At 44.4% G+C, this 23070-nt stretch overlaps 1 protein-coding gene across 6 annotated transcripts in view; it reads left to right on the top strand.

The window, feature by feature from the left end:
* Positions 1-23070, top strand: part of LOC134338347 (oxysterol-binding protein 2-like) — a 362830-nt gene that overhangs the window by 135672 nt on the left and 204088 nt on the right. The window contains exon 1 of one of the 6 annotated variants that reach the window (XM_063034121.1): positions 16785-17041. The exons of the other annotated variants lie outside the window; for them this stretch is intronic. Coding sequence (XP_062890191.1) covers positions 16963-17041 — 79 coding nt within the window. The 5' untranslated portion in view covers positions 16785-16962. Of the gene's footprint in view, positions 1-16784; positions 17042-23070 lie in introns of those variants that run through there. 6 annotated transcript variants of the gene reach the window in all.

Genomic DNA, 23070 nt, shown 5'->3' on the forward strand with positions numbered 1-23070 from the left:
TTGCTGGACTAAGTGTGTACATGTAGGAGGGGACTATGTTGAAAAATAAATGTGCTCGGTTTTCTAAAATTGACTCCTTCTACCTTAGGCCACAAACTTATTAATCACTCCTCGTATGTTATCAATTCCATTTTTAAACTACTACTTCTACTATTTGATCTAGAGTTTGTGTCAGCCAACACCTTTTTGTTGACTAATTCTTCTCAAATCTATTTTCCATTGTGAGTCTAATTGTTTGTTTGCTGCTTCCAAAGTCTTATTTTCTTCTGGTCACTAGCACTTTGTCATTTAACATCAAATCTGTCCTTCTTCCTGGATAAGTTACACTCCAATTAGGAAAGCAACCCTAAATGCATTTTTCTCCTCTCAGCTTTGAATTCAAGCCAATGCAATCCTGAGGCACCCTTGGGTAATTGATGTCTCCTCATTAATACCAGTCTGTTACTACTGTAAATCGTTATAAATTGCTTATAAATCTCTTCCTTGTTTTCTTTCCCACTATTCATTGGTATGTAATATACTCCCAATGTAATAATAGAAGCCATTTTTTTTCTTAACAAACGTAGAATTTGTCTGAAAGTTTTACTCTTTGGCTCCAATTGTGCACTTAATTAAGAAAACACTGCTTATCATAGGCAGGAAAGTTCAGTTCTTTTTCTTCTCAGGGATTCCTAGGGGTTTGAGGATGACTTGCTTCCCTGCATATGGATTCTGAGGAGGCTGATGAGACCAAAATGATGACTGCCATAGCTGGGGCAGGAGGTGATGGATATGAGGTTGGTAGTATGGAGTGTGGTATGCTCCCTCTGCTGCCTACAGTGGGATTAGATACTGGTAAGGAATGGACCTGACGTCCTGCCTTCTCAATTTTGAGTTTTCATAGTCCATGAATTCCCATGAGCTACACTTTTTCAATCAGGATTTGAGAATTTCTTCGGTGGTATGTTGGGAATTTGATTGCAAAAAGCTATGGACAGCAATGATTGTAAATGTAATGATGGGTACTGACTGCGGCAGTTACGGTTCTATTATTGTAGTATGTACCATAGTTGCACCCTTTATACAAGATGAGTGTGATCACTGATTGTGATAGTGGGAGAAGTGATTTTGGAAGCTGATAGTGGGAGGGATGATGGGGGGGGTCACTGAATGTGAAGATGTGATGGCAGGTGGGCCATTGATAGTGGAAGGTGTGATGGGCGTCACTGATAGTAGGAGTTGTGATGGGGGTCACTGAAAGTGGAAGGTGTGATAGGGATCACTGATAGTGGGAGTTGTGATGGGGGTCACTGATAGTGGAAGGTGTGATGGGGGTCACTGATAGTGGGAGTTGTGATGGGGTCACTGATAGTGGAAGGTGTGATGGGGGTCACTGATAGTGGGAGGTGTGATGGGGGTCACTGATAGTGGGAGTTGTGATGGGGATCACTGATAGTGGAAGGTGTGATGGGGATCACTATGGCGGAAGGTGTGATTGGGGTCACTGATAGTGGAAGGTGCAATGGGGGACAATGATAGTGGAAGGTGTGATGGGGATCACTGATAGTGGAAGGTGCGATGGGGGTCACTGATAGTGGAAGGTGTGATGGGGTCACTGATAGTGGGAGTTGTGATGGGGGGTCACTGATAGAGGAAGATGTGATGGGGATCACTATGGTGGAAGGTGTGATGGGGGTCACTATGGTGGAAGGTGTGATGGGGGTCACTGATAGTGGAAGGTGTGATGGGGATCACTAATAGTGGAAGGTGTGATGGGGGTCACTGATAGTGGAAGGTGTGATGGGGGTCACTGATAGTGGGAGTTGTGATGGGAGCCATTGGTAGTGGAAGGTGTGATGGGGATCACTGATAGTGGGAGTTGTGATGAGGGTCACTCTACTGTGGGAGGTATGATAGGGGATCACTGATATTGAGAGGTGTGATGGGTGTCATCGATATTGGGAGGTGTGCTGAGAGTCATTGATAGTGGGAAGAGTGATTTGGGGAGCTGAGTGTGGAAGGAGTAACTGGGTGGGAGTGGGGATTGTGGGAGGTGTGATACCATTCTGATTACAGGAATTATGCGTGTCCTGTTCAATGTTATGTGCTGTTCAAATGGCTTTAACTCTGTGTTGTGTTTGGTGATGGCGAAGGATTGGTGCTAAATCATCACTGCCGGCTCCTTTAATTAATATTTTGCTGGAATAGCTTTGTGCTTGTTGCTTAGGAGAGTCTTACTGTTGGACTTACCAATAGAGTCATGGCCCAGAAAGATATATGAACTGTGGTTTTCCATGGGACTGCAGGATTGAGGTGCACGATGGAAGTGAACTTGCCACTACGTAGAATGGAGTTGCTAAATCAAGTGATGGATATTGGAAGTGATGAGGGTGGGAGAATCAGTCTCAGTGTTGGTCAGAAGGGTTGGGGTTTGGACCCTTGATGATACTGTACTAATGACACTAACCGAGCACCAGTACACACGTCTTGTTAACACATCTCAAATCCTGTCCTGGGATCATGCCTACAGTATTACATTCTCATGCTGGCTTTTTGTATGGATACTACCTTTCATCTGATTGTACTGTGTGGCAGTTTAGGATGCTTTACTATGTTCAAACCACTGTATTATATCATCTGTCTGATGTTAAGTGGTTTCCTTTTATGATGTAAACTTTCATTCTCATTGCAATTGTTTTCTCTGCTTCATTATTTCCCACTAAAACTAACACTGCACAGCATTTATTTGAGGCCTTATTCTCCCAAGCACTAAGCACTTTTATAAGATTACTGGAGTATAAAGTGTAGAAGTTACGCTTTTTTTTTGGGTGCCATACTCTGCCAGAGCCTCGGCTGTAAGTGGTCCCCCACGTTCTTCTCACAGCGCAGTTTTACTTTTACGAGGCCAAGTTGCGAGCTCAACACTCAACCTGGCACAGATGGAAAGAGCACCCAGGAGCAGCCCGACTGGGTTCGAACTCGGGAACCTTCGCTCCAGAGCCAGCCTAGAGGTTACTCTACATGTGCACAAAGTCGTGGATGGACCTCATTCAGAATACTGTGAATCACTTCAGGCACAGTTTTGAGAAGAAATTTCCCAGAACCCATTAATTTCCCACAACAGCTCTGCTCCAAGGTTTAAATAATTCAGAGATTGTAAACATTCAAGCTATATTCCTGGAATTTAGGAGGGTAAAGGTGATTCCTCAACTTATTAAGTGGAACTGATGGTGTGGATGGAGAAACTACTTCTAGTGATTGGGAGAGTCTAGCATATGAAGGATTGTCTAAGGAACAGTTGTAAGCCTTTCCGAAGTTATGAGGTGGATGGAGAAACAATTTCCAGTGTTTGCAAGAGTCCAGGATGAGACGGATTGTTTAAGGATCAGTGATAAGCAATTCAGAAGTAAAGTATGGAAGGGCTGATAGACTTTCTTCCAAAATGATTGGAAGTCAAATGTCAATAGTAAATCTGATGTTTTTTGATTCTGTTAACCAACAAAAAAGGGCAGCATTCCGTTAACAACACACATCAAAGTTGCCGGTGAACGCAGCAGGCCAAGCAGCATCTGTAGGAAGAGGTGCAGTCGACGTTTCAGGCCGAGACCCTTCGTCAGGACTAACTAAAGGAAGAGTGAGTAAGGGATTTGAAAGCTGGAGGGGGAGGGGGAGAGCCAAAATGATAGGAGAAGACAGGAGGGGGAGGGATAGAGCCGAGAGCTGGACAGGTGATAGGCAAAAGGGGATATGAGAGGATCATGGGACAGGAGGTCCGGGAAGAAAGACAAGGTGGGGGGGACCCAGAGGATGGGCAAGAGGTATATTCAGAGGGACAGAGGGAGAAAAAAGAGAGTGAGAGAAAGAATGTGTGCATAAAAATAAGTAACAGATGGGGTACGAGGGGGAGGTGGGGCATTAGCAGAAGTTAGAGAAGTCGATGTTCATGCCATCAGGTTGGAGGCTACCCAGACGGAATATAAGGTGTTGTTCCTCCAACCTGAGTGTGGCTTCATCTTTACAGTAGAGGAGGCCGTGGATAGACATGTCAGAATGGGAATGGGATGTGGAATTAAAATGTGTGGCCACTGGGAGATCCTGCTTTCTCTGGCGGACAAAGCGTAGATGTTCAGCAAAGCGGTCTCCCAGTCTGTGTCGGGTCTCGCCAATATATAAAAGGCCACATCGGGAGCACCGAACGCAGTATATCACTCCAGTCGACTCACAGGTGAAGTGTTGCCTCACCTGGAAGGACTGTTTGGGGCCCTGAATGGTGGTAAGGGAGGAAGTGTAAGGGCATGTGTAGCACTTGTTCCGCTTACACGGATAAGTGCCAGGAGGGAGATCAGTGGGGAGGGATGGGGGGGACGAATGGACAAGGGAGTTGTGTAGGGAGCGATCCCTGCGGAATGCAGAGGGGGGGGGAGGGAAAGATGTGCTTAGTGGTGGGATCCCGTTGGAGGTGGCGGAAGTTACGGAGAATAATATGTTGGACCCGGAGGCTGGTGGGGTGGTAGGTGAGGACCAGGGGAACCCTATTCCTAGTGGGGTGGTGGGAGGATGGAGTGAGAGCAGATGTACGTGAAATGGGGGAGATGCGTTTAAGAGCAGAGTTGATAGTGGAGGAAGGGAAACCCCTTTCTTTAAAAAAGGAAGACATCTCCCTCGTCCTAGAATGAAAAGCCTCATCCTGAGAGCAGATGCGGCGGAGACATGTCCCATGATCCTCTCGTATCCCCTTTTGCCTATCACCTGTCCAGCTCTTGGCTCTATCCCTCCCCCTCCTGTCTTCTCCTATCGTTTTGGATCTCCCCCTCCCCCTCCAACTTTCAAATTCCTTACTCACTCTTCCTTCAGTTAGTCCTGACGAAGGGTCTTGGGCTGAAACGTCGACTGCACCTCTTCCTACAGATGCTGCTTGGCCTGCTGCGTTCACCAGCAACTTTGATGTGTGTTGCTTGAATTTCCAGCATCTGCAGAATTCCTGTTGTTTGCATTTAAATTCACTACTGCGAAGCCTCTTCCGGTGATGCCTACACCGAAGAAGTTTAAATCCTCTCTTCGACGGGAGTTCAGTGAAACCATCTCTCACTGCTCCCCATCTGTAATTTCTTCGGCTCTTCAACTTTTCGACCACACTTTGACTCAGACTCGCTATCGCAGCCATATATCCTTTCTTGTAACGTGCCTCCGTCGCCAACTTACTCCAGTTGGCTTTAGGATTCGTTTCCAAGCCTCTCAATTTGGACCTCCTGAGGATCCCAGCTACTAACATTTTATTGACTCTGCCTCTCGCCGCTTCTCCCGTCAAGCTCTGAAGGTGACGCTCTCCGCCATGAGGAGGTACTTGGTGTCCCTATCCCAGACCCTTCCACACCTTCGGGACACTTTCTTCGCCGTCTGTAATGGTCCTACCCGTTATTTCATCCTCCGTCGAATTCACGCCTGCAATCGCCGTTTTTTTGACTTTGTCATGTTAGGCAAAGATCGCAAGATCCTACATCTACGGACTCCAGAGCCTGCCGGCCCCGACGCTAGCAGGCATGAACTTCAGATTGCGGCCCCTGCCATTGATCTCGCCGGCTCCAACACCTCAGGACATATTCAAAACCCGGACTCCAGCAACGACCATGGACACCTTCACAGTGATTGTGCAACCACCAACTGCGACTCCAGCCTTGAACTCCAGGCCGGGTCTTTATGTGCTGCTGTTGTGACTCCCGTCTCCCCTTCCCCCACCAATACTCTGCAATCCCGTCTCCTTCAGATCCCATCGTCAGCTCCTGGGCCCTCAGAGGCTCCATCTTCCTCTCACCCCAACCGTCCCCTCTCCATTGACACCCCCAGCCTCCCCCCTCCCCGCTCTGATCCCAGCTCTCATCCGTGCTGGGTCTTTACCATCCCCTCTGTCGGAGGCAGAACGCTCTGTTCTCAGTAAGGGCCTCACCTTTGTCACCATTCGCCCACACCTCAGCGAGTTCCGTGTTCGCCACGATGCGGAACTTTTCCTCCGCCGTCTCCGTCTCCGAGCCTACTTCTTCGGCAAGGACTCTTCCACCCCCACCGATGACCCCTTCTCCCGTCTTCAACCCTCCTCTTCTTCATGGACACCCTGCTCTGGTCTTCTGCCTGCTCTGGATCTCTTTATTGCCAACTGCCGACGGGACATCAACCGTCTCGACTTCACCGCACCTTGTCCCCATTCCAACCTCACTCCTTCGGAACGCTCTGCTCTCCACTCCCTCCGCACTAATCCTAACCTTATTATTAAACCCGCCGATAAGGGGGGTGCTGTTGTAGTCTGGCGTACTGACCCCTACCTTGCCGAGGCACAGCGACAACTCGCGGATACCTCCTCTTATTTACCCCTCGATCGTGACCCCACTAAGGAGCACCAGGCCATTGTCTCCCACACCATCACCGACTTTATCCGCTCAGGGGATCTCCCATCCACTGCTACCAACCTTATAGTTCCCACACCCCGCACTTCCCGTTTCTACCTCCTACCCAAGATCCACAAACCTGCCTGTCCTGGCCGACCTATTGTCTCAGCTTGCTCCTGCCCCACCGAACTCATTTCTGCATACCTCGACACTGTTTTATCACCCCTTGTTCAATCCCTTCCGACCTATGTTCGTGACACTTCTCACGCTCTTAAACTTTTCGATGATTTTAAGTTCCCTGGCCCCCACCGCTTTATTTTCACCATGGATGTCCAGTCCTTACATACTTCCATCCCCCATCAGGAAGGTCTCAAAGCTCTACGCTTCTTTTTGGATTCCAGACCTAATCAGTTCCCCTCTACCACCACTCTGCTCCGTCTAATGGAATTAGTCCTTACTCTTAATAATTTCTCCTTTGGCTCCTCCCACTTCGTCCAAACTAAAGGTGTAGCTATGGGCACCCGTATGGGTCCTAGCTATGCCTGCTTTTTTGTTGGGTTTGTGGAACAATCTATGTTCCGTGCCTATTCTGGTATCTGTCCCCCACTTTTCCTTCGCTACATCAACGACTGCATTGGCGCTGCTTCCTGCACGCATGCAGAACTCGTTGACTTTATTAACTTTGCCTCCAACTTTCACCCTGTCCTCAAGTTTACCTGGTCCATTTCCGACACCTCCCTCCCCTTTCTAGATCTTTCTGTCTCTGTCTCTGGAGACAGCTTATCCACTGATGTCTACTAAAAGCCTACTGACTCTCACAGCTATCTGGACTATTCCTCTTCTCACCCTGTCTTTTGCAAAAACGCTATCCCCTTCTCGCAATTCCTCCGTCTCCGCCGCATCTGCTCTCAGGATGAGGCTTTTCATTCTAGGACGAGGGAGATGTCTTCCTTTTTTAAAGAAAGGGGTTTCCCTTCCTCCACTATCAACTCTGCTCTTAAATGCATCTCCCCCATTTCACGTACATCTGCTCTCACTCCATCCTCCTGCCACCCCACTAGGAATAGGGTTCCCCTGGTCCTCACCTACCACCCCACCAGCCTCCGGGTCCAACATATTATTCTCCGTAACTTCCGCCACCTCCAACGGGATCCCACCACTAAGCACATCTTTCCCTCCCCCCCTCTCTCTGCATTCCGCAGGGATCGCTCCCTACACAACTCCCTTGTCCATTCGTCCCCCCCATCCCTCCCCACTGATCTCCCTCCTGGCACTTATCCGTGTAAGCGGAACAAGTGCTACACATGCCCTTACACTTCCTCCCTTACCACCATTCAGGGCCCCAAACAGTCCTTCCAGGTGAGGCAACACTTCACCTGTGAGTCGACTGGGGTGATATACTGCGTCCGGTGCTCCCGATGTGGCCTTTTATATATTGGCGAGACCCGACGCAGACTGGGAGACCGCTTTGCTGAACATCTACGCTCTGTCCGCCAGAGAAAGCAGGATCTCCCAGTGGCCACACATTTTAATTCCACATCCCATTCCCATTCTGACATGTCTATCCACGGCCTCCTCTACTGTAAAGATGAAGCCACACTCAGGTTGGAGGAACAACACCTTATATTCCGTCTGGGTAGCCTCCAACCTGATGGCATGAACATCGACTTCTCTAACTTCCACTAAGGCCCCACTTCCCCCTCGTATCCCATCTGTTACTTATTTTTATGCACACATTCTTTCTCTCGCTCTCTTTTTTCTCCCTCTGTCCCTCTGAATATACCTCTTGCCCATCCTCTGGGTCCCCCCCCCCCGTCTTTCTTCCCGGACCTCCTGTCCCATGATCCTCTCGTATCCCCTTTTGCCTATCACCTGTCCAGCTCTTGGCTCTATCCCTCCCCCTCCTGTCTTCTCCTATCATTTTGGATCTCCCCCTCCCCCTCCAGCTTTCAAATCCCTTACTCACTCTTCCTTCAGTTAGTCCTGACGAAGGGTCTCGGCCTGAAACGTCGACTGCACCTCTTCCTACAGATGCTGCTTGGCCTGCTGCGTTCACCAGCAACTTTGATGTGTGTTGCTTGAATTTCCAGCATCTGCAGAATTCCTGTTGTCAGCATTCCGTTAGACTGGCTATGATCTAATGCTGTCCGTGTCATTTTAATAACGAATGTGCAGAGGGTCAGAGTCGTTTCCTTATTTTTCACAATTTGAAATTTCGTCTACTTCCCTCCCCCTCCCCAGATACAGTAATTAACCTCACATTTGGCTACATTAAAATTCGGCTTTAGTAATATTGCATTATAATTTAATGAATTTTCCTATCCCTACGAATTGCTGGCAAACTTCAAGTGACTTCTTATCCCGTCTTCAAGGTTCATTGGAAGGAACGAAGAATACCTAATCAATCCATGCTGGTTCACTCTGACTAGATGAAAATTTTTAGATGATCATGCACTCTATCCATAGTTTCTGAACTTTCCCATCATCGGATGTGGAGTGCATGTCCATAACATGCTGACTGGCTTTCTCCCCACAGATGCAGCCTTATCTGCTGAGCATTTGTTTTTATTTTAGGTCATCAGTGTGTGCACTGTGTTTGACTTTCATATACAATATCCTAGTTTTCTGTCCTATCTTTCTAAATATAAGAATATGCTGGAACGATGCGCCGACTTTGCCTGTCCTCTTTTATATGTTAAGAAGCTGGTGAAGAAATCTTGTAATGTAACTCGGGAGCCAGTGCACGTTGTACAGATTATCCTCCTGAGATTATCGGTGAGGAGCTCTGCCTGAATGATTAAAAAGGACGGCTCACCAGGAATTCTGCTACAACTTCATTGATTATTGTTTTGGAAGATAAACTGCATTTTTGCACATTTTTAATGTTTCCCTTCCTGCATAAGTGAAATAATCAAATTATCTGGTGTTATATTGATACCATGGACTGAATCCAGAACAGGGCTAAACATCCCCATACTTATAAATTTCATTGTTAACTATCAGTTCCAAGCTCCGGGGTTCCTGCAGGGCATCAAAGAACAGACTCTTTACAGAGCATGCACCCTTTGCCTTGATCCCCTGGGAGGAACAGTAGTGGATTGTGAGGTGGTGTGTGTTAATGTTGTGCATCATTGGATGTGAGCTGAATCACCAACACGGAAATATCCAATAGAACCCTGTGCAATGGACTACTGGTTATACAAAAAATACTGAAGTCAGACAGCTATGCAGTTTGAAGTGCAAACAGAAAATGCTAGAAACATTGAGCAGGTCAAATTCATACTCAGTAAATTTATTATCAAAATATGTATTTGTCACCTTGATATTCATTTTCCGGAATTTACAAGAAAATAAAGAAATACAACAGAATTTATGAAATTTCTATCTACATAAACAAAGACTGACAAACAACTGATGAGCAAAAGACAAATATGAAAAAATAATACTGAGAACATGAGTTGTAGAGTCCTTAAAAGAGAGTGTGTAGGGTGTGGATTGAGTTCGGAGTTGAGGTGGGTAAAGTTATCCACGCTGGTTCATTCAGGAGCCTGATGGTTGTAGGATAATAATTGTTCCTGAACCTGGTGGTGTGGGACCTGAGGCTCCTATACATCCTGCCCGATGGTAGTAGTGAGAAGAGAGCATGGTCTGGATGGTGGGCGTCCTTGATGATGAATGCTGCTTTCTTGAAGCAGTGCTCCTTGTAAATGTGCTCAATAGTGCGGAGGGCTTGGCCTGTGATGGACTGGGTGGTATCCACTACTTTTTGTAAACTTTTCTGTTCCTGGCAGCATTTGTTCTAATTTAACAATCCCAGATCTGAAATGTTAAGTATTACTGCTTCCACTGGTACTACCTGATCTGCTGGTGTTTTCTGCATTTTCTGTTTGTATTTCAAATTTCCATCATGTGGATATTTTTCCAAGCCATCCAATTTGATGTAAACAATAGAATGATAGCGTGTACCAGCTTGCATCGCGTGGTAGTTCATGCTGAGGCTGCACAATCACTCAGTACTTGGTGCTTCTTCCTTACAGCTCCAGACACTTGGGTTCAATCCTGACCTCAGGTGCTGCCCATGTAGACCATGTTCTCTTGGTGACTGCGTGGGCTTCCCCTCGGTGCTCTGGTTTCCTTTCACAGCTCGAGGACGTGTTTCTGGGTTAACATTGTAATTTATGTATAGCTATGTGGCAGAGGAACCAACAGAATACAAGATAACCCTTTAGATGAGGAGGACTCTCTTGAACCGGAGTGTGGTGAATCTGTGGAATTCATTGCCACCAATGGCTGTGGAGATTGATAGGCTTTTGATTAGTAAAGGTGTCAAAGATTAATCAGAAAAAGTAGGAGAATGGGATGGAGAGAGAAAATGAATTAGCCATAATCAAATGGTGGAGCAGACTTGATGGGCCAAATGGCCTAATTCTGCCTCTATGTTTTATGATCTTAAGGAAATTGATTTGCACGTGAGAGGGACTGAATTGCAGTGGTACAGGGCAATGGAACTGATGTGGTTCTACTTTTGGCACCTAGCGCCCACCCGTTGGGCTGAACGGGCTCTTGTGTGACAGTAAAGTTCAGAATCACGTTTAATATCACTGGCAAACATTGTGAAATTTGTTGTTTTGTGGCAGCAGTACAGCATGATAAAAACTATAAACTACAATAAGAAACAACAAATTTCACAACCTATACTGGTGATATTAAACCTTATTCTGAAATATATTTTTAAAATAAATAAATAGTGCACAAAGAGAGCAAACTGACTATTGAGATCGTGTACATGGGTTCATTGCCCATTCAGAAATCTGATGGCGGAGGGGAAGAAGATGTTCCTGATATGTTGAGTGTGTGGTGTGTGTCTTTAGGTTCCTGTACCTTCTCCTGGATGGTAGCAATGAGAAGAGGGTATGTCCTAGTGATGAAAGTCCTTAGTGATGGTTATCGCCTTTTCAATATGTTTGCGATGCTGAGGAAGCTGGTGCCCATGATGGAGATGGCTAAGTTTGCAACTTTCTGCAGCTTTTTCCGATCTTGTGTCGTGGCCCCTGCATAATGCTTTCCATGGTACAGCTGTAGAAATTAGCGAGAGTACACAGTAGATAGGTACCAAATTTCTTCCTGAATGTCCTAGGAAAAAGCATAGAGCATGCAGACAAAGGAAGAATAAGGTGCTGATGAAAATGGGATTTCCTCTTCAGGCAAGGAACTTTCAGTGCCTCCTTTCGAGCCAAGTGGTGAATTTTACAGGAAAATGTTACGAAAAATCTGTTGAGATGAAAATGCTGATCAGTAATATCTTACGGAATTCGTGAGCTGAAAAAATAATAACTGTGAGGAATGTTTCTGTAATACAGAAAGGGATGTCTACATTTTCAGCCAGTTCTATTGCTCAAGCATTCTATGCATTACCATAGGTTATGAAGTGAATCGTCATCATAGAAGTCTCTCACATGGATCTGGGCAGCAGAATATATGTCATAAAGAAATGGAACAATACCACAATAATATAAGCAAAGAATCAAGTTCAGTTTCCAAATCATAGGTACTGTATGTGATCCAAAACGCAATTATACTGGTCACACCAACACAAATACAAAGAGAGGTCAGAGGCTGGGTGAGTGCCTGACTTTCCAATGCTATTGCACATATCAGGGTCATGATTAATTGAATCTTAACTCCATTTGAAAGTTACACCAGCCTTTTAATGCCAGAATCTGAATCAAGTTTATTATCACAGGCATACGTTGTGAAATTTATTGTTTTGTTGGAACAATGGAATTTTGCCATGTGCACGCCAACAGAATACCTCACAATTATGAATGCTTTTTACTAAATTTCCCCTGGTTTCTCTGGTCTCTTCAGCAAATCCTTAAACCCTAACACTGTTCTGCTGAAGCTCATATGAGTCACAGCAAAGACGTCCTCTAAGATATGATACCCAAAATTAGACCTGATATTCCAGCTTAGAGCAAAGCAATGATTTACAAAGGTTTGCATAAATTTTATAAATCTCTCCAGAGGTAAGCATGCAAAACAATCAGAATGTGATGTAAACATAAATTCACCCAGCAGTTAGCAAAAGTATTTTCCCCTTACAGCATGTAGTATTTAGGCGTGGTTGTGTTGCTTGTCCGGATATCATATAAGCAGGGGTATGAAACAAGACACTTGTATTATAACACTGTTGGTGATTTTGGGGCTGCCATGTAGTTCTTACCATTCGTAATACAGTCAGGGAGGAGCAGAGCAGGTGGATGGGTAGCACAATGGTGCAACAAGTAGTGTTAACTGCCACACAGCTCCAGGGCCCTTGGTTCAATCCTGACCTCTAGTGTTATCCATATGAGCCCAACCTCTTAGCAACATCTCCACTAACTATTCTGGCACTCTGGTTCCCATCCCCCTGCAACTCTAGTTTAAACCCCACAGTGCAGCATTCACAAACCTTCCCACTAGGATGTAAGTACCCCTCCAGTTCAGGTGCAAACTGTCCTTTTTGTACAGGTCTCACCTTCCCTGGAAGAGAGCCCAATGATCCAAAAATGTTACGCCCTCCCTGTATCCCTCCATGTATTAAACTGTATAATCTTCCTAGTTCTGGCCTCACTAGTACAAGCACGAGTAGCAATCCTGAGATCACAAACCTGGGGGTACTGCCCCTTAACTTAGTACCTAACGCCCTGAACTCTCTATGCAAAATCTCGTCATTTGTCCTACCTGTCACTGGTACCTATATAGACCATCACTTCTGGCTGTTCACCCTCCTTCTTAAGAATGCTGAGGACTTAATCTGAGATATCCCGGACCCTAGCACCGGGAGGCAAGGTACCATCTAGGAATCGTGCTTTCACCCACAGAACCTCTGTCCATTCCCCTGACTAATGAATCTCCTATCACCACAGTGTGCCTCTTCTCCCCTCTTCCCTTCTGAGTCACAGAGTCACAGAGTCACAGAGGCACAGAGGCAGACTCAGTGCCAGTAACCTAACCACTACGACTTGTGGTTCTCCCAGTGGCCACACATGTTAATTCCACGTCCCATTCCCATTCTGATATGTCTATCCACGGCCTCCTCTACTGTCAAGATGAAGCCATACTCAGGTTGGGGGAACAGCACCTTATATTCCGTCTGGGTAGCCTCCAACCTGATGGCATGAACATTGACTTCTCTAACTTCCGTTAATGCCCCACCTCCCCCTCGTACCCCATCCGTTATTTATTCTCATTCTCCCTCTCTCTCTGTCTCTCCTTTTTCTCCCTCTCTCTCTCCCTCTCTGTTTTCTCCCTCTGTCCCTCTGACTATACCCCTTGCCCATCCTCTGGGTTTTTCCCCCCTCCCCCTTTTCCTTCTCCCTGGGCCTCCTGTCCCATGATCCTCTCATATCCCCTTTGCCAATCACTTGTCCAGCTCTTGGCTCCATCCCTCCCCCTCCTGTCTTCTCCTATCATTTTGGATCTCCCTGTCCCCCTTCCACTTTCAAATCCCTTACTCACTCTTCCTTCAGTTAGTCCTGACTAAGGGTCTTGGCCCGAAACATCAACTGTACCTCTTCCTAGAGATGCTGCCTGGCCTGCTGCGTTCACCAGCAATTTTTATGTGTGTCACTACGACTTTCCCCTGTTAGGTAATCCCATGCTTACTGCCCCCCCCCCGACAGAATCCAAAGTGAAATACCTGTTGTCGAGGGGAATGGCCACAGGGGTACTCTTCACTAGCTTCTTAACCCCTTTCCCCTTCCTGACTGTTACTCTGTTTCCTGTGTCCTGCACCTTGGTGTAACTACTTCTCTATATGTCCTATCTATCACCCCTTCAGCCTCCCGAATGATCCGGACTTCTAGTTCCAGCTCCAACTCCTTAACACGGTTTGTTAGAAGCTGCAGTTGTAGTTGTCAGGGACACTGGACGTCTCCCTGCCCTCCCACTTCCCACATCCCACAAGAGGAGCATTACATTATCCTGGCTGACATCTCTATTGTCCTAGCTGAGCAGATGTAGAGAAGAGAAGGGAAAAACTTGAGCTTTTCTTTCCTTTTCTTTTCTCTGAGTGAAGCCTCTCTTCAATGAAACCTCGAAGAGCTAAAGCCTCAAGATCACCACTCTGACGACGGCCACTGCCGCCTTTTAATTTGCTCTTACTAATTAATCTCAAATACCAATTGATCGCTGGTCAAAGCTCTTTTTTGCTGCTGCAACCCACTGCTGCCTACTTATTCTTGGGCAGTGGACCTGATTGAAGTCCCCTCCTCTCCAAACATCTGATGTCTGGACTGGCCGCTGGTCATATCTCTTTTTCCCCTAATAAGACCTGATTTTCTTAATACCTTGAATGTGCTTAACAATTGAACCTCCATGGTTTTCTTCAAGATTCAAGATTGTTTGTCATTTTTGAGTACACGAGTGTAAAGGAGAGCGAATGATTGTTACTTTGGATTCAATGCAGTATAAAAAACACAGAGTAAGTGTAAGAGCACAATAAACATAAATATAGAAGTATTTCTATAAAACACAATGTACAATTAACTGTTGAGTGTGGCTGTATATACTTAAGATGGCCTTATATACACTTAGTGGCCACTTTATTAGATTCAGGAGGTACCTAATAAAGTGGCAAATACACTGAGTGTAGCCTCTGTTCTTCTTTCCCTCACTTTCTTCCTTTCAAATAGGTTCGGACATTTTCTCCCAAAGTATAGAAGGGTGAGGGTAACCTTATAGCAGTGTATAAGACCATGAAGAGACACACAGTGCTTTATCCCCAGATTAGGGGAGTCTAAAACTCGAGGACATATATTTAAGGGGGGGGGGGGAATATTTAAAACAAACCTGAAGAGGAAAGCTTTTCACTCAGAGGATGCAGGTATATGTAATGTGATGCTAGAGGAAGTGGTAGAGGCAGATAAAATTATAATGATTAAAAGGCACTTATACAGGTGCATGGATAGAAAAGGTTTAGAGGAGTAGGAACCAAACACTGACAAATTGGACAAGGTTGTACAGATTTCTTGTTGGATAACTCTAACTGTATGAAAAAAACATTACCAATGGTGGAGGAGCTTCAGGATGAGAAAGTTGACTGCAGCTGATATAGCTCTTGTGTTGAAGGTAAATTGATTAGACAGGGAAGGTCAGCGTTCCTGCCCTGCAACCTAGTGCATGGTCTCTTGTTTCCCCAAACTGCTTATCTACACAAGCAAGCTTTAATCAGTTTCTGACATCATACCGCAGTCTTTGCAGAAGCAAGCATAATCACATTCCTAGCTCCTCTTCGCTGCTTCAACACAAGCCCTTGTTTGCAGATTTAAACTTTCACTCTGTCCATCTATTTCCAACCGCTATCTCATCAGCTTTCTTTAGATCGTGCTTAGCTCTTCAGACAGCATGCATATCTTGTACAGCAAGGATGTACGTGATAATAAGCAATTATATAAGTCCGTCCCGACCCTCTGTATACACAGTGCATTGTCCTATATTGTTCTTTTATATTTTAGTCTGTAATGTGTATCCAGTCTCTCAAAACCAGAATCAGGTTTATAATCACTGACATAGGTCATGAAATTTGTTGTTTTGCAGCAGTAGCACAGTGCAATATATAAAATATGCTATAAGTTACAGTAAGAGATATAGGGAAAAAAATTAGTGTAAATTTAGAGCAACAATGGTGATGTAGTATTCATGAATTCATGGGTCATTCCAAAATCTGATAGCGAAGGGGAGCAAGTTGTTCCTAACATGTTAATTCTGTGCCTTCAGGCTCCTGTACCTTCTCTCTGATGGTAGCAATGAGAAGAGGGCATGTCCTATTGGTGGGGGTCTTTAATGAGGATGCTGCCTTTTAAAGATGGCCTCAGTACTGGTGAGGCTAGTACCCATGATGGAGCTGGCTGAGTTTACAACCCTCGTAAGCTTTTTCCAATGTTGTGCAATGGCTCCTTCATACCAGGCAGTGATGCAAACAATTAGGATGCTCTCCACTGTACCTCTGTAGAAATCAACGACCTGACCTGCAAGTGCTTCTGAAGGATTCTCAATACTCTTCTCTCTTTGCACTACTTACATAATTTGACTTCTTTACTATGTATACTTCTTACAGTAACTTACAGTTTTTATTATTATTTATTTCAGTGTATTGCTGCCTCATAACATCAAATTTCATGACATATGCCAGTGATATTAAACCTGATTCTGATTCTGATGTAAGCTGTATGAGTCCCTAATTACATATAACTCACCCGCTCGTATCCATTTACCATGTAGAACTACCTTAATCCGATTGGTGTATGGTTTAAAACTCATTTCAAAAGATCTGTTGATCTCCTTAAGAGAAAATGGAAGTAATAGTGAAGAGGATTGTGTGGTGCTGTTATGGTTCACAAGGGGTTAAGTGCTGTCGAGTGAGCAGCAGTGCATTGTGGTATGGCAACCTGCGGGCCGATGCTGGTGCAATGAGTGAAACAAAAAACGTGGGTGAATACCCAGTGAATGGATCACCCTGCCGCTGCAAGGACTGTGAGCAGTGTTTCCTGCCGAATGAGAAGGCCGCTGGGTTCGGTGCTGCTGTACAGCTCCGCTTCATTGACCGACACTGTTGAGGGGGATGAAGGGCAGAGGCTGCTGGGAGACCGGATCCGCTCGCTCATTCTGCAACTCCGGCTGCCTGAGTAAATTGAAGAGGGGTTAGTGGCCTTGCAGTGCTTCTCTTTACCAGAAAACCTGGCTTGTGAATAGCAGCCATGGTCGTACTCCTCTTAAAATCTGTACAGTCAGCAGTCAGAATTGTAATTGTAGTGTACAGCTCTGGATCAGAATAAAATTAAGTAATATAATAGTTCTTAGACTCACTCGAGGGAACACGATATGAATGCATGCTATCAACTATAAATATCAGGGTCATTATCATGTGTGTATGTCCCATTTGTTTTAACAGTCTGTATCGATCTCTCTATCATTATTCATTGCAATGAGTGAGGGACATTCCTTCAGTAAAGATGTTAGCTGGTAGGACAGGAATTTTGTCAGTTGTCATGAAGTGGTGTTTTTTCATTCATGAACTAATACAGCTGTAAAAAAAATGTGACAAGGATTAACAAAAAAAAATCAAATGTGTGATCTATTGAATGATCTTATTGAATGCCGTTAGCTTCAGGGTAATTATGGAGAAGGATAGGTCTGGTCCTCGGGTTGAGGTTCTAAATTGGAGAAAGAGCAATTTAGATGGTATCAGAAAGGATCTGGCAAGTGTGAATTGGGACAGGTTGTTTTCTGGCAAAGGGGTACTTGGTAAGAGGGAGGCCTTCAGAAGTGAAATTATGAGAGTACAGAGTTTGTATGTTCCTGTCAGAATAAAAGGCAAGGATAGCAGGTTTAGGGAACTTTGGTTTTTGGAGGATATTGAGGCCATGGTTAAGAAAAAGAAAGAGGTGCATAGCAGGTATAGGCAGGTAGGAACAAATGAGGTACTTGAGTATAAGAAATGCAAGAGAGCACTTAAGAAGGAAATCAGGAGGGTGAAAAGAAGGCATCAGGTTGTTTTAACGGACAAGGTGAAAGATAATCCTAAGGATTTATACAGATATGTTAAGAGCAAAAAGATAACAAGGGACAAATGTTCCTCTGGAAGATCCGAGTGATATTCTACTGTATGTTTGGGGCCAAGAGAGATGGGGGAGATCTTAATTGGATTTTTTGCATCTGTATTTACTCAGGAGATGGACACAGAGTATATAAAAGTGGGGCAAAGCATCAACGAGATCATAGACCCTACACAGATTACAGAGGATGAGGTGTTTGTTGTCTTGAGGCAAATTAGGGTGGAAAAATGTCAGGGGCCTGTCTTGGACCCTGTGGGAGGCTAGTGCAGAAATTTCAGGGTCCCTGGCAGAGATATTTAAAATATCCTTAGCATGGGTGAGGAGTCAGAGGATTAGAAGATAGTTAATGTTGATCTGTTATTTAAGAAAGGCTCTAAGAATGAGCCAGGAAATTATAGGCCAGTGAGCCTGACAACAGTAGTGAGAAAGTTATTGGAAGGTCTTCTAAGGGACCAGATATTATAAGTACTTGGGACTGATTATGGATAGTCAATATGGCTTTGTGTGGTGTAGGTCGTGTTTAACCAGTTTCATAGAGGTTTAGGAGGAAATTACCAGGAAAATTGGTGAACTCAAGGCAGTGGATGTTGTCTACATGGACTTTAGCAAGGCCTTTGACAAGGTCCCACAAGGGACGCTGGTCAAGAAGGTTCAGTCGCTCGGCATTCAAGATGAGGTAGTAAATTGGATTAGACATTTGCTCTGTGGGAGAAGCTAGAGAGTGGTACTAGATGGTTGTCTCTCTGACTGGGGGCCTGTGACAAGTAGTGTGCTACAGGGATCGGTGCTGGGTCCATTGTTGTTTCTCATCTACATCAACGTCATGGATGCTAATATAATAAACTGGATCAGCATATTTGCGGATGCCACCACGAGTAGGAGTATTGTGCATAGTGAGGATGACTATCAAAGCTTGCAGTGGGATCTGGGTCGGCTGAAAAATGGCAGATGGAATTTAATGCAGTTAAGTGTGTGGTGTTGCACTTTGGAAGGACCAAGCAGAGCTTACACAATGAGTGGTAGGGCACAAAGGAGGGTGTAGAACAGAGGGATCTGAGAATACAGATCCATAATTCTTTGTAAGTGATGTCACAGGTAGACAGGATTGTAAAGAAAGTTTTTGGCACATTGGCTTTCAGAAATCAATGTATTAAGTACAGGAGCTGGGATGTTATGTTGAAATTGTACAAGACGTTAGTGAGGCCTAGTTTTGAGTTTTGGTCACCTAGCTACAGGAAAGAGGTAAATAAGATTAAAAGACTGCAGAGGAAGTTTACAAGGATGCTGCCAGCACTTGAGGACCCGAGTTATATGTAAAGATTGAATAGGTTAGGACTTTATTTCCTAGAACATAGAAGATTGAGCGGAGAATTGATAGAGGTATACAAAATTATGAGGGCTATAGAAAGGCTAAATGCAAGCAGACTTTTTCCACTGAGGTTGGGTGAGACTAGAGCTAGAGGTTATGGGTTAAGGGTGAAAGATGAAATGTTTAAGGGGAACTTCAGGGGGATATCGTTCACTCAGAGAGTGGCGAGAGTGTGGAACAAGCTGCCAGCGCAAGTGGTGGAATGAGGTCCAATTTGAACATCTAAGAGAAATTTGGATAGATATGTAGATGGTTGGGTGATGGTCCGGGTGCAGGTCAACGGGACTAAGCAGATCAATGGTTCAGCATGGATTAGATAGGCTGAGGGTCCTGTAACTGTGCTGTAGAATTCTATGACTCTATGATATAATGTCTTATTTCCTTTTTCATAGGTTGGGACTTGTATTGATACCTCACGCGGGTACATCACAGCGTTATCTTTTTTCTTGGTAATTGCAGGTACTCCATACAGGCTCTGCCAGATATATTTGGTTGGAAATTAAACCAGTCTGTGCATTTTCAGTGTATCATTTATGGATAAACACAGTTTGGGGCTTTTTGGTTCAAACTTTCAATTGTTTCCAGTTCGGTAAATTTCCCCAAGTACTGAGGTGGGTTTGTCTCAGTGCGTCCAATATTTGCCTTCGTAATATGTGGATCAGTGATGTCCCCCAATTTGTAGTATCTATTTCCCTGTTTGCTGACTGTTCAATATGCAAACTTGAACCAAAGTTTCTCATTCACAGGAAAAGGAAAATCAAACCATAGCAGCAACCACTGATGCATTTATATTCTGCCCACAGTCTCTTCAGACTTTTTTTTCCAAGCTTCACATTTATCCTCAGCAATGTTACTGTATTCTACACCTCAGTGCAAAATGCTGCCATCTCTGGTCCAATGATGAGCCTGTGCCTCACAATGAATTAGGGGAGGGTAGTCACACACAGGCAGTAGCCTTCAGTCCAGGCCAAGGCATGGGGTTTCCTGGATGCATGGGAAAACTCCATTGCCCCTTCCAACACCTCCACTTTCACCTATCTGCAGAGCAGCCATTGTTTTTGCCAGAGAGGGAGTTCTTTCAAGGTCTGACTCTCTTCCCAAGAGTTAATGTGACAGTGATTCAGCCACTGCAAAGAAAATGTTTTTGTCTGTGATTCACTGTGAGTGCTCTTAATAATCTTCATCAAGTAATTTTGTTAATTTTCAAATCGATGTTTACATTTACAATATGCCTCATGCAGCAAATGCTTGGAAATAGTGAGTATGTTTTTCTTTCCCTTTAGTCACCTTTCAGATGTCACTGTCTCCTTGCAAATATCTTCCTCTTAGAATTTTCACACCTGAAGATTAGGGCAGGCGTGGACTTGGGATAAGCAGCTGACATCCTTGCCACTAAGTAAGGTTACCCACCTCAGATCAAACCAGAAAATGCCAAATACTCTCAGCTGGTCAGGGAGCATGTGTGGAAGGAGAGACAGAGATAACATTTCAGGTTGAAAATTCCTTGTCAGAACAACAAAAGAAGATATCATGGGATGGTGCAAACTTTGTAGATAAAGAGAATATTTCTGGTAAGGTAAGGCTGGAATTGCTGTGGGAATGAACTGTTCAAAGTGGTACCTAGTTAATAGCTTAATACGGAAAAAAGAATCCAGCTCAGGGTCACAGGTATATTCAAATTATCCAGCATTCCAGCTCAACCCTAGCTATCTTGCTTTCCTGCTGTTGGTGTACATGGGGTCTCCTGAAATTTCAGGTCCTGTAGCCATCTGTCTCATTTGTGGAGCAGAGCAGATCTGGGGCAATCACGTCTCTGCAGAAAAAGACTGTAACTATGTATCTTTTAGGATGTTTCTGAGTATCCAAAGGTCAGAAGTACTAATGAAGTTATCAGTTTTGTCGTGCACAGCAACCACCTAAACATATAACATGGTAAGTTTTGCAGTTCTGTCAAATGAAGGGTAAATGTCAAAGAGGGAACTGTGGAGAAATCCTCTGCTCTGCTTCAACTGCTACCATGGGATCATGATGAAGGCTGAGTTTAAAATCTCCTTTGAAAGACAGATCGCCAACCATGTGGCAGTCCTTTGCGATAGCGGCCGAGATTTTTGTTGTCATGTTTCTGGCATGCAAATTGAGCCCATATATTTCTGACTCAAGGGGTCAAGAATGCCTCCAGTTAAGCTACAACTGATAATTATGCTTCACCCTCCGAGATGAACACCCCATTACTGGGCACACTCAGCTGTTGCCTTAGCCACAGAAACAAACAGCTGTTTCCTGAGCTGCTCAGGAGGGCTGGATCCTTGGCTGACCAACACTTCATTGTAAATTTAATCTGTTATGTTAATTAAACTTTGTGTCTTTACCTGTAAATTTTGCCTTCTGTACTTGTGCTGTGTAATCTCTACACAATAAATTTTGATACAGCCCCTCTATATGGGCACAATCTGCACTGAGCCCTGTTTGGCTTGTACAGAGCTTGGACTGCTACAGTTACCCTAGATAATAAAGTGGACAGACTCAGTGATGCCTTCATCATTTTGAAGTAAGTAGGTTAGCTCTGATGTTAAAATTATACTGAAGAGAATATTGAGGTTACACTGACTTTTTGTGTCTCAGGGGTCAAAGATAATGTAATATCCAGAGGCATTAGAGACAAATAGTATAAATTAGTTGCCTATGTTTATTGTACTCGCAATGCCCACACAAATGGAAAGAAAAATGAAAATGTTTATTCATTTATTGCTGACATTTTATGTTAATATGTGTTTGCAAATTCATATCCATGAAGTCTTTTTTTCATGCGCCAGTGGGGAGCCACTTGTATAACTACTCATAACGATTGCTGGAGGAACTCAGCAGGTCAGACGGCATCTATGGAGGGAAATGAACTGTCGACGTTTCGGTCTGAGACCCTTTGTCAGGACTATTGGTCCAGATTTCCAGCATCCACAGTCTCTCTTGTGTCACTACTGCTGACTTGCATTGGAAGACAGATACCAGTCTCAAACTGGTATTTGTAACATACCTAAGTACTGTTCCATAAAGTATTGTGGTGTTTTGTACATCTGCATTGTATTGCCAATTGTCCATATTTCATGTCAAACTTTGATAAAAACAACCTATTCTTCTAATATTTAGCAGGATCACCAAAGGCAATCGAAAGTTACTAGAAGAGGGGTTGCTGAATAAGGTATTACAAAGCTGAGAACATGTGATGGCTTATTTACCAAGCGGGTCTTGAGCGACACACACTGATTATAATGTTCATACGCAATGCCCATGTGCTATATATACTATGATGATTCATCCTCTGTACAGCAGTGACACATTACACCCTGTGTGTGCATTTACGTACAAGTTGCAGTGCATTACAGTATAATACTTAGAATCATAATCAGGTTTCATATCACTGACGTTGTGAAATTTGTTGTTTTGTGGCAGCAATACAGTGTAATACAGAAAAAAATACTATAAATTATCATAAGAAATTTGTGCATACAGAGAGCAAGCATAATTATTAGTGTTGATGGGGTAGTTCGTTATCTGTTCAGAAATCTGATGGCAGAGAGGAAGAAACATTCCTAAAATGGTGTGTATGCCTTCAAACTCCTGTACCTCCTCCCTGGTGGTAGTAATGAGAAGAGGCTATTCCTGGTTAATGGGAGTTCTTAATCATGGATGTTCTCTTTGTGAAGCATTGCCTTTTGAGGGTGTCCGTGATGGAGCTGCCCCATGTCTC

Source organism: Mobula hypostoma, chromosome 27 (assembly GCF_963921235.1).
Source record: "Mobula hypostoma chromosome 27, sMobHyp1.1, whole genome shotgun sequence".
Classification (NCBI taxonomy): domain Eukaryota; kingdom Metazoa; phylum Chordata; class Chondrichthyes; order Myliobatiformes; family Myliobatidae; genus Mobula; species Mobula hypostoma.